The sequence below is a fragment of the Engraulis encrasicolus genome, chromosome 6 (assembly GCF_034702125.1).
Source record: "Engraulis encrasicolus isolate BLACKSEA-1 chromosome 6, IST_EnEncr_1.0, whole genome shotgun sequence".
In the NCBI taxonomy this organism is placed as follows: Eukaryota; Metazoa; Chordata; class Actinopteri; order Clupeiformes; family Engraulidae; genus Engraulis; species Engraulis encrasicolus.
The window spans coordinates 47182680-47195179 of record NC_085862.1 but is presented as its reverse complement, the minus strand read 5'-3'; the positions used below and the strand labels follow the sequence as shown (position 1 = coordinate 47195179).

The 12500-nt window shown below is 46.1% G+C and overlaps 1 protein-coding gene across 1 annotated transcript in view; it reads right to left on the bottom strand.

The window, feature by feature from the left end:
* Positions 1–12500, bottom strand: part of cachd1 (cache domain containing 1) — a 122859-nt gene that overhangs the window by 25434 nt on the left and 84925 nt on the right. The window contains exons 10-17 of the mRNA XM_063201805.1: positions 11237–11386; positions 8015–8138; positions 7472–7589; positions 5750–5918; positions 4701–4843; positions 3832–4013; positions 2753–2863; positions 1210–1332 (exon numbers count right to left, since the gene is read on the bottom strand). Of these exons, the coding sequence (XP_063057875.1) occupies positions 1210–1332; positions 2753–2863; positions 3832–4013; positions 4701–4843; positions 5750–5918; positions 7472–7589; positions 8015–8138; positions 11237–11386 (1120 nt within the window). The remainder of the gene's footprint in view (positions 1–1209; positions 1333–2752; positions 2864–3831; positions 4014–4700; positions 4844–5749; positions 5919–7471; positions 7590–8014; positions 8139–11236; positions 11387–12500) is intronic.

Here is a 12500-nt window from a genome sequence, read left to right as displayed (position 1 = left end):
GTCTGCAATGTGAAAACGTCTTTTGAGTGGCGAGCAACTGTTCTTGGATGTATCTTGGGAGTCTATGTTTGACCATGTGTAAAAAAAACACTTTTTGTCAGATGGGTTTTAAGAAGCATTCAGTTTTATAAGATGTTTTCTTTTTTATCAGCCTGTACACAACTACAACATTAAATGAGAGTGACATCTGGGGAGTGACATTTGTGCCCATGGCCTATGAATTAAACGGTGGCTAGGGTGGAAGAGGAGAAGACTGGCTGGGAGGGTAAGCTGAGGTTATACTGCTCAGTGCAGACTCGGTCTCAAACTCACAACCTCTCACAGACAGAAGGCAGACACACTACCACACGTGATTATTTGCTTATTTATTCGATAATGATACAATAAATACATAAAGTGATCCAAAAACTGTCAGTAATGTACTAATGCTCCATGCTGAACTCTGCAAACTGATACCTATTACATGAGAGGGGGTCAGGAGTCTAGCTGTAGGTAACTGGACTTCTTTTCTGTAGCTTTAAAGATGTATCATCTCTTCACTCAGACTGTTTTCAGGCCAACCATGACGGTGCCCGTGCCCGCACCAGTTATGTTCAGCACTGAAAATCTTATCTGTGAACCACCCGCATTCATACCAAGCTCTGAACTTTTCTGCACGTGACTGTGTGTTACCCGGAAGAGCCTGCTGACATCCACGTTGTTGGCACTATTTGCAGAGAAAAAAACAACTATCTTTCAGTTCACATTGCGGACCAACTTTCTGGTTCGGGAACGCCAAGATCTGCAGGGTTCACGATTAGGTGGGGGGAATGGCACCGGCACAATTCTCAGTCTCAGTCCATCAGTCCTCATTTTGGTGTGAAAATCAGAAAGTATTTATCTCTGGAGAGTGACCTGGTGGGATGAAGGACAACCCCTTTTCACACGACAGTCACATGTCAGGGTGTCAACTCTGTGATCTAAAGCCGATGTCCTTCAAAACTACGCCACGGATGGCTGCCCACTGAATTAATGAAAATCTTCAATCAAGAGTTTATTGTCATTGTCAAAAAGGCAACGAAATTGTGTTTCGGGGTACAATACTAGCAGCAAAAACTAATACAAAGTTTAGTACTCCTGGGGCCGCTGCGCACTGCGCGCATCCACCATCATTTGTACCATCATCAGATACCATCTTCACAGTATTGTTGCGTGAGGAGTCTTTCTTACCGGATCTTGTTGCCCTTGTCCTGATTGCAGATGGGCAGGAGGTCCAGGAGGACCTTGTAGAAGTAGCGCAGGGTGAAGTCGATGCCCATCACCGCCACCGCAGAGCCAGGGGCCTTCTTGGAGCTGCAATGGCAACGTATAGGAGTGAAGAACAGGGGAGGAAGAGGGAACCAACGTTAAAGTGTACCAACATTATGGTGTATTTTTTACGTTATATATGTGTGTGTGGCAGTTTTCGTGAATGCCCAAAACATCAGGCACAATAAACCCATATAGAATCTTGAGTCTGCAGCACAGCGTGATTCACAACTTTTAACTATAAACATTACAATGACCACCACCGTGGCTGGATACCTTCCATTCCTTCAGGAACAATAGCTACTGTACTTTATTCATACAATGAATTACATCAATATCTTTGAGAGTGATTTCATGAACTATAAAAGCACGGTCCATCACAACGCTCATATTTGTCACAGTAAATTAAATAAGAATGGCCTTATGAACCGCTACCAAACTCTGTCACTAACTCAAACCACTAACACGAACCAACACAAGGTAAATGGTCCTTTCTAAAACACACATCCCTCCTCACTCACTTGCACCTTCTCCGCTATCCACTCGACCTACAAAGATATGGCCGTAAGTGGGTGTATGGACAGTGCATAGACAACGGGACCTACAGCTGTGTGTATTTGGGTGTGTCGGAAACATCACAGAGAAAGACAACACGATAAGAGACCAAAGACCCAGAGGCGTAATCTTGTAGTACAGTACTTCAGCTGGTTAGGTGTTGGCAGAAAGCTATAGTGCACTGGAAATACTTATCAATGGTGCTTAGGCCTACTCCAGTCAGCAAAAAGCTTTGCTATCTATGTGACAGGAGACCGAGACAGATGAGTGAGAAGCTCTTTACCATGAATATGTTTCTTCTTTTGTCAAAAAAAGAAGGATGAGGAAACAGTGGCAGTCCGGGTTTTTTTTACTGTTTGCAAGGCAGCAAGAGGACTGACCGACACGTTTTGACCTTCACGGTCTTTGTCCCTTGCAAACAGTAAAAATAATTAAAGTGGAGTACCACAGTTTCCTCCTCCTTTGTTAATGTTTACTACCCACAAAAACTTTTAGATCACCTGTGCTTTTAATAAGACTTGGATCCTCGCAGCACTTCCATTCTCCTTTTTACCTATGTTTCTTTTGTGTGTCTTTATTTTGTGTTTCTGTGTTTCAGCTGTACACATCAGTGTACTCCAACATATTGTACTCAAACCTCCTGTGTAATTAGCATTCTCTTCAGATGATGGCAAAACATGTGTTTGTATGCACACTCTGTAACACTGAACTGTGTGTGACCTCTCACTGTGTGTGTGTGTGTGTGTGTGTGTGTGTGTGTGTGTGTGTGTGTGTGTGTGTGTGTGTGTGTGTGTGTGTGTGTGTGTGTGTGTGTGTGTGTGTGTGTGTGTGTGTGTGTGTGTGTGTGTGTGTGTGTGTGTGTGTGTATATGTGTGTGCGTGTGTGTGTGTGTGTGTGTGTGTGTGTGTACCTGGAGGCGTGTATGGTGTGGCTGATGGTGACCACATATCCTGCTCCTCCAATGTCCAGGTAGGGGCCTGTGAAGGTGATCAGGCCAGGGTTCGCCACTGCATGCAGGTACCTTCAAATATACACACATTACACATTAATGCCGTGCCTGTCTCGTACCTCAAACACACACAAACTCAAGTGGACGGGGGGCGCTGTGATGCATCACTCAATATGTGGTGGTACCATAATATGGGCACCATTGCCAGGGGCACCCACGTTCATATCTGGCCTAGGTCATTTCCCAATCCTACCTCAATCCCAATCATTTCCTGACGTCTCTTGACTGTCCTATCTGATAATCAAGGGACAAAATCCCAAAAACAGAATACCAGAATATAAGATCACAAAGTTTGATTGATTGATTTATTTATTCATTACTTTTTTTCAAAGTTTGGCAGTCTTGCAGTATGTGTGACCCACCCAGTAAGTACTTTATTAAAAACTTCCATTGAAGTGCAGTGATGGTGTTGACAGCTCTTAGGTGAGAAAAAAAAGACAAAAAGAAGTGTCCAATGTGATTATTTTCATACTTTCCCCCCATTTTCAGCTAGACAAAAGACAAGTCTTTTGACACACTCTGCAGGCTTGGCCACCCACCCCATGAGAACGCAGTGTGGCATAGTTCCCCTCCCCCCCCTCTCTCTCCCTCACCAAACCATTCAACTCCTTCAAGTCCCACAAGAAGAACAATAACCCACAAGCAGCAGCTCTCCTCCACTGGGAGAGAAACTTCTAGAAACCCAAATAAGCCCCTGGGCCCGGACAGGCCAGGCCGCTGAGGCTCTGAAGCCAGCTTGCTTGCTCGGTTGGCTGATGCACACTAGGAGAGTTTCTGGAGGAGTTTCAAAAAGCTTTCCACCTCGCAAATCCCCTTCCCAAAGTAAGAGAGAGAGAAGGAGGGGGCAGAGAAGGGGGGAGGAAGAAAGAAAGAAAAAAATCAGAAAGAGAGAGGGGGAAAGAAAGAAAGAGGGAAAGAAATAATGAAAATGAAAGATAGAGAGAGAAAAGGAGAGAGAGAGATAGGGGGGGGATTCTTACCATTGTCTCCTGGTCGGGTCGAAGGCTTTATCCATGAGCGAGCCCGGGTAAATCCGCAGCACCCCATTGGGCGTTGCTATGTAACGGCGCACAATGTAGCAGTTGAGGCTGCTCATCTCCATGAGGGTCATCCATTCATCGGTGACGTGACTGGTAGCCATTACCTCGTTCCTGACAGAAGACTGCAGGGGTGGACACACACACACACACACACACACACACACACACACACACACACACACACACAGACACAGACACAGACACAGACACACACACACACACACACACACACACACACACACACACACACACACACACACACACACACACACACACACACACACACACACACAAAGACATGGGGGGACATGGCAGGTCTCCTGTAAGACCTCCATGGGAAGCGTACACCAACCCCCCCAAACAACAAACACCCTCCAAAGCCCCCAAAACTAACACTCAAACTAAAGCTACACAGTATTGTAGTGTGTGTGTGTGTGTGTGTGTGTGTGTGTGTGTGTGTGTGTGTGTGTGTGTGTGTGTGTGTGTGTGCGCGGGCATTGTGTTGTATTGCACGTACTGTATGCGAGTGTGTGCATGCAAGTGTGTGTGTGTGTGTGTGTGTGTGTGTGTGTATGCGCATGTGTGTGTGTGTGCGTGCGCGCGCATGTGTGTGTGTGTGTGCATGTGTGTGCATGTGTGTGTGTGCGTGTGCATTGTGTTGTATTGCACGTACTGTATGCGAGTGTGTGCATGCAAGTGTGTGTGCATGCAAGTGTGTGTGTGTGTGTGTGTGTGTGTGTGTGTGTGGTGTTCGCGCGCGTGTGTTTGCGCGCGTGTGTTTGCGCGCGTGTGTTTGCGCGCGTGTGTACCTTGAGTCCAGGGTTGGCTATGAGGCGTGTGTTGTCGCTCAGGTAGGCGGTGTAGTGCTCCACCATGCGCTTGGTCTCCGGCTGACTCAGGTGCTCATAGGGAGAGGAGAAACTCCCAGCAGACAACATGACCGTAGGGGACTCTGTAGAGGAGAGAGAGAGAGAGGGAGAGAGGGAGAAACATAGAGAGAGAGAGAGAGAGAAAGACAGAGAGAGAGAGAGAGAGAGAGGGAGAGAGAGAGAAACAGAGAGAGAGAGAGAGAGAGAAAGACAGAGAAAAATGGAGAGAGAAAGAGAGGAAAGGGAGAGAAGAACAGACAGGCAGAGAGAGAGCGAGAGAGGGATAAAGGGTGAGTAGAGGAAAAAGAAACAATAGAACAGAGAATAGATAGAGAGAGAGAGAAAGAGAAAGTGAAAGAAGGATAATAGCAGTGCAAAAGGGGAAATTAGGCCAAATTTCAAAAAGATGACTACTTACGAAAACTGTACAGACACTCTGTAAACAGTTAGATGGTTCGAGTGAAACTAAATACTCTTACTGAATGGCAGCTCTACCCTGGGTGGATGTTTCAGGTGTGAGTATACACAGACACATGATTTACACACATACACACAGTGTGACAAATACAAACATGCAAATATAACCTCTTCAAAGCAGACCTGTAAACACTGCACGCCCATCCACCCACACACACGCATCCACTTCCATGGCTAAATATAAAATGACTGGTATATTGTCTGGCAAGAGAGACGCTCTGTCGCTGTCTGTCTTCCTCACACACCTCCACACATTTTCACTCACACACAGATACAGACATAGAAACACACAAAACCCACACACTCACTCTCACTCACCCTCACACAAAAAAAATGATTCACATTCTCTCTCTCTGCCTCTCTCTCACGCACGCGCGCACGCGCACGCACGCACGCACACACACACGCACGCACACACACGCACACACACGCGCATACACACACACGTGCATACACACACACACACACACACCCACACACACACCCACACACACACCCACACAGGTACTGACCGACGGTGGCGAGCTGCTTGAAGTGCAGGCAGGAGCTGGGCTGTCCCAGCAGGTCCAGGCGGTGGTAGAGCAGCTTGCTGCTGGCCGCCATGTTCATGTTCTTCAGCTGCCGCACGGACACCTCAGGCTGCACGTACACGATGCACAGGATGAAGGAGGTGTCCTGGACCTGCAGGGAGGAGGAGGAGAGGAGAGAGACAAGAGAGGAGAGGAGAGAGACAGGAGAGGAGAGGAGAGGAGAGGAGAGGAGAGGAGAGGAGAGGAGATACAAGAGAGGAGAGACAGGAGAGGAGAGGAGAGGAGAGGAGAGGAGAGAAGAGGACAGGAGAGGACAAGAGAGGAGAGGAGAGGAGAGGAGAGGAGAGGAGAGGAGAGGAGAGGAGAGGAGAGGAGAGGAGAGAGACAGGAGAGGAGAGAGACAAGAGAGGAGAGGAGGGGAGAGGAGAGGACAAGAGAGGACAGAGACAGGAGAGGAGAAGATGAGGAGAGGACAAGAGAGGAGAGGAGAGGAGAGGAGAGGAGAGGAGAGGAGAGGACAGGAGAGGAGAGGAGAGGAGAGGACAAGAGAGGAGAGGAGAGGAGAGGACAGGAGAAGAGAGGAGAGGAGAGGAGAGGAGAGGAGAGGAGAGGAGAGGAGAGGAGAGGACAAGAGTCAAGACTCCCTCCTCTCTGCCTCTCTCTCTCTCTCTATTAAAGTCATTATCTAAACAAACTAAGTGAAAGCGCGCCCTTCTTCACTCGCTTTGTTTGTGTGTGTCTCTCTCTCTCTCTCTCTCTCTCTCTCTCTCTCTCTCTCTCTCTCTCTCTCTCTCTCTCTCTCTCTCTCTCTCTCTCTCTCTCTCTCTCTCTCTCTCTCTCTCTCTCTCTCTCTCTCTCTCTCTCTCTCTCTCTCTCTCTCTCTCTCTCTCTCTCTCTCTCTCTCCTTTATCCTTGCACACTTCTCCTAAACCACCACCACTCCCCCCCTCTGTGTCTTTTTCGTCTTCCCTCAGATCTATCCCTCTCTCCCTCTCTTCTCTCCGTCCCTCCTTGTCTGTGGAGATAAATGCGTGCTGCTCTGTGGCGCCCGCCAGCCCAGGCGAGGCGAGCTGCTGCTAGCCGCTGCCTGTCAGTCTCCTGCTAAATGAAAACGCGCTCCATGGAATCTGCTGGCAGCGCACCGCACGAGACGAGAGCAAACACAGGCGTGGGAATGTTCCAGATAAACTTGGACACGGATGAAAAAAAAAAACCCCGGGGCTTGTCGGTGTGGGCCTTATCTCTCTCAGCAGGGCAATTGAGCGCCGGTCAAGGCCAAAGAGGAGGCAGAGAGCGAGCGGGAGTGCAGCACACCGACGCACAAAAACAGCAATTATTAGGGGCAATGACCTGCCAACGTTCAGAGTTGTAAATATTAACATAGCTACGATGGCCATCTATCACACAGGGCGCAACTCAAAATGGAAACATTTGTCCACAGCCACAAACCTAACCGAATCATTTTGCTTATGATGGTAGACTAGTGTTTGCAAACAGCTGCATTTTATCTTCACTTTGTTTAACTGTTTATGCATTTGCTAAAAAAGAAAGAGGGTCCAAGCGTGACCATTTCTTTTGCACACTTTCAAAGCACTCTCGTCGACCAGCTCCTACTGGGCTGTACAGCCAGCTAACCAACATCTCATCATGTAAGAAAAGCCTAAAATGAACCCATCTTCAGCCAACTGGCTTGCCAGGACCTACCAGCTTCCAGGCGTAGCTGACGTTGTAGACATCCTTGCTGGTGTCTCGGAGGCGGTTCATATGCCAGGAGAGTGAGGAGTTGACTGGCACAGCGATGACCTGGCTGCCAAGAGGCAAACTGGGTACATGAAACAGACATCGATAGAGACAGACATGGAGGAGAGATGGAGAAGGGGAGAGAGGAAGAGAGAGAGGTGGGGGGGAGAGAGGAGTTAGCAATTTGCTATGTGCAACCTACATCAGTGTTTTTCAACACTAGGGTCGGGAGCCCATTTGGGGTCGCTTGGAATTTAAATGGGGTCGCCTGAAATGTCTGAAAGTGTGTGAAAAAAGAATGCTGATAAATATTACTAATTCATATAATACAATTATTCAATATTCTCTTTGAAACACCATTTACAATCTTAGACCGTCATGAATATCTATTTAATACCCTATAACCTATGTAGCCCAGTCATGTTTTAATTTTCGTCATGAAAAAAAAAACATTGACCTACACAGACGATGTGACACGGTCCAGAGCTGTTACACATGATGCCTCACCTGAGAATGTTCTGTCGCACGGCAGGGAAGCTGGGAATGTTCTCGTAGTGAGTGATGTCCGTGTGCAGCGGTGCCTCCGTCATCAGGTAAGGCCGGCTTAGCGAAGGATGCATTAGTGTGTAGCCTGAGAAACCAAAATACTTCAAGTAAGTACATTTACACTACTATGCTATCTCGAAGGGCAATCTGTCAGCTTCTGAAGTTAAAATTAACTACAGCATATCTGTTTTACCATTCACCACATCAGTTGGATTTTGAGTTAGGTAGAGCAGTATATTAGCCTAGTGAACTACACGAACCCGCCTAGCGACTAAAATATTTTTTTACTGGTGAGTTGGTGTAACCTCGCCGAAACATGCAACAGCCTGGGCCCACCAATCACAACTAAAGCGCGGCCAGTTATGGTACGCTAACACCACCACACTAGCAGCACTAGTAGTTTTAATGCAGTAAAGCAGTGGTCTCCAATTATTTTTCCCCAAGGGCCAAGTTATGTGACGCAAATGAGGCTAAGGGCCAAACAAATCTCCCGACCATACGACCACAGATGACACACATATATATTTTCATTTATTCTATCCTCATGGCGGGCCAAATGTTGGCCATGCCCGGGCCAGATCTGGCCCATGGGCCAGCAAAGTCCATCCCAGCAAAGGAATGTAACTTCTGCATGTAAATTGTGCATAAGTAATTATACTCTTTATCCCTCCACCTACTTAAAGCGATGGTTCGGAGTAGAATCACCCTAATGCCATTTGAACCGTGACACCCATCCACCTTTACACCCGAAGTGTTTTCTGCCGCAGGCTTACATCAACAGAGTTGCCGTGTTATTCGATGTTTATTCCGGATAGCTTGACTCAAGCGCATATGGATCCTGGGCACCGTCTCCACACTTTCCCCACAAAAATAACATGTCATGACACCAAACTTCTACAGTATAACAAATGTGGTTTGTACTCACAAAAAGATGAATTTGAAACTTTGTACATAGTCCAGGAGTTTATTAGTAACAACACACGAGATGATTAGCTTTTCTGCTGCTAAACATCCGTCGACGTCACTTCCTCCAGCTGGGACTTTCCACAGCATGGCATAATATTTTCTTTATTGTAAGGTTTGTGTTTTAGTCCACAGCCAGGATATATGCACGAGTGTGGCATCGTCTTCTATTTATTAAACGTGGTAAAATTTAAATCCGAAGTGGTTAATTTCTAGTTGTAGCGCAAGCTGTCTTTTTGAGTTTTCCGCCTTCCGGACTCACGTACAAGATTCCATTTTCTTTGTTTCCATCAACAAAGTCCCAGCTGGAGGAAGTGACGTCGACGGATGTTTAGCAGCAGAAAAGCTAATCGTCTCGTGTGTTGTTACTAATAAACTCCTGGACTATGTACAAAGTTTCAAATTCATCTTTTTGTTAGTACAAACCACATTTGTTATACTGTAGAAGTTTGGTGTCATGACATGTTATTTTTGTGGGGAAAGTGTGGAGACGGTGCCCAGGATCCATATGCGCTTGAGTCAAGCTATCCGGAATAAACATCGAATAACACGGCAACTCTGTTGATGTAAGCCTGCGGCAGAAAACACTTCGGGTGTAAAGGTGGATGGGTGTCACGGTTCAAATGGCATTAGGGTGATTCTACTCCGAACCATCGCTTTAAGTGTCAAGTCCCACTCATTTTAAACAAAAAAATTACTTCCAAAAAATCATTTCACCAAAAAGAAAAAAAATGGCAGCTATGCGTCAAGTGGCTGCGTGGATGGACACAGGCCTGTTACTGAGCATGCCCCACGTCAACACCTATCCGGATTTGGCTCCCGAGCCCCCGGGGGAGAAGTTAAGATACTCAAGGAGGCAAACTAAACACTGCTCCCGCTTGCCAGCCAAGAAGTCCAGTTCACTGCCCTGTCTGCAGCTAGCAGCTGGTGGAAAACAGGTGCCGCCGTCTTGACAAGAGAGGAGAGACTCCCTCCTCTCTGCCTCTCTCTCTCTCTCTCTATTAAAGCCATTATCTAAACAAAGTGAAAGCGCGCCCTTCTTCACTCGCTTTGTTTGTGTCTGCGGTTTTGGTAACTGGTACGAACAAAATACCTCCAAGCTGCAAAACACGACTTGGGAAAACATACGACACGAGTGAGCGAGCTACTCCACCCTACTGTCAAGAGCATGCTAATGACAGAAAACTTTCTTACAAGCCAGAAACAAAAACACTGAACGGGCCACCTCCACAGACAGCCGGTGGCCAGTGGTCGAGAGAGACAAAATGTGTGTCTAAGATAGAAAAAAGTACTAGAAAAGGAGAGGGGGGGGGGGGGAGAAAGAGAGAGAGAAGATAGAGAAGATAGAGAAAGAGAGAAAGAAAGAGAGAAAGAAAGAAAGAAAGAAAGAAAGAAAGAAAGAAAGAAAGAAAGAAAGAAAGAAAGAAAGAAAGAAAGAAAGAAAGAAAGAAAGAAAGAAAGACAGAAAGAAAGACAGAAAGAAAGAGTGATAGAGACTTCATTAACAGAAGAGGTCCGTCCAATATACCAGATGGGAGCTGCGCCCAAAAGAGAGAAGGGTGCTACTGTTGCCCTTATTGCATGCTGCCTTCCACACAGGGCGTACAGCCAAGCAGGCTGCAGACAGACAACCCCCACCCTTCTCTCTGATGCCATATAAATGTCACTTTGACATTTACAATTAATCTTTCCAAGGTTAGGTCTTTTCTAAGCACATTACAGCATGGTGAAGGGATCAACTTGACCGCCACTTGTGTCCACCAGGGTTACAGCAAGGACGCTTCCACCACTCATACAAGTAACTGCTGGGTCCCACAATAATGGCTGTATTTTGTGCTCAAAAGTAAAAGATCTTGGTGTCCTGAATAAGAGATTTAGACTACATGGAAGGCTCTAGTTATCCGCGTATTCGGATGGAAAGACAGAATCAGCTGACGACGTTTCCCCAAACTTTCCCAAAAGTTAGTTCAATTGCAGAGTGAACACCCCAACCTTCTTCCACTGTTTGACACCAGGCAATCACAAACTGCCCTGATAAATTGCTCTGATACTGCTCAATTACAAAATGTCTATCCTTTAGTGTAAAACGGGACTTTTCAGTGTCCTGTAGGACTTAGAGACCCCAGACGCATAACCCCAAACTTGAGACTTTCCCAGTGAAACCAGGATGTCTAGGGATCCTACCAAGAGCAGGAGTTGCAACATCTAATCTTCACCCACCTTTGTTGTCGATAAGGAAGGTGTAGGAGGCCAGTGAGTCCTGGTAGTATGTGACGTCCTCCAGGATGTAGGCCAGGTTCACATCCACCCCCACCACACCCAGCAGCAGGTTGCCAAAGTAGCATGGACGGCTTACCGTCATGATGAAGCCTACGGGGTTAGAAGGAAGTAAGAAAGAAGCACTGTAGGTGAGAAGGAGTCAAATGGAGAATCTCAGACGTGACTCATTTTTGTATTTTATTTAGAGCAGTGCCAAAAGGCTAACATTTCGAAGTTACTACATCTTCATCAGAGTCAAAAAGGCAGAGTGCGGATAAAACCGTACTTTTCAACAGGAGACAATGTGCTCTGGCTCAGGAGTTATGGATGACTTCAAAGCCCTTGAATTTGTAAACGAGCTACAAATGGAAACATAACTCAACTCTTTCTAACCAACGTAATATTATTCAGCATATTAAAAGGTCTAAACATTAATGATAAATACAGGTAGGCAGTGGCACTGAAATCAATTGGAACCCCAACACACCAAAGAATCATAGTCATGAGTGATGCGATGAGAACCAGATGCCAACGCCAAAAAGGCTTTGATGCTGACGTCTTGTTTTTTTTTTAAAGCAAAGGATGTTTTGCATTATATACCAAACAGTATTTCAAGTCCTGAGTACTTCAAAAATGCTGTCACGATTGTTTTTTTTTCCTCTCCTACCCCAGGCACTTTTCAAGTTGAGAAAATGTCAACTCTCAAGAAAACCACTATAAATAAAGTGCCTCTTTGACAGCTGACCAGAGAATGAACTGTTGAATGAACGGTCCTTGGGACTGAAAAACACACAGGGCTACTTTCAACAGAAAAATAAAAACCCTGTCGACTTTTCTTTTTCTTTTTACTTCTTACTTTACTTTTTACTGTGGTCAAGTGCTTTCTGTAATTAAAAACAACGGTCAACGTGAACAGGGCCTAATAATAAACAACAATTAGTGGCCATGTCTTATCAGTGCCAACAGTATGAAGAGTTTGTCAATACGATTTTTTTGTCAGATCAAGACCCATTTTGTTAACCTGGTTCTCACGCGGTGGTTGTTACCAACCATCTTGTCAATCGCTTAGCTCTGGAAAGGCGTGAGTGTGCTCAAAACAGCTCAAACCTGATTGGAGAATTCACATGGTTTTTTTTTTTAAATCACCTACAACTTCAACCACTGACTTGTACCCGCCCTGCGATTCTGATTGGACAGGCTGTGAAATTTCTGATTCTGTTTGGGC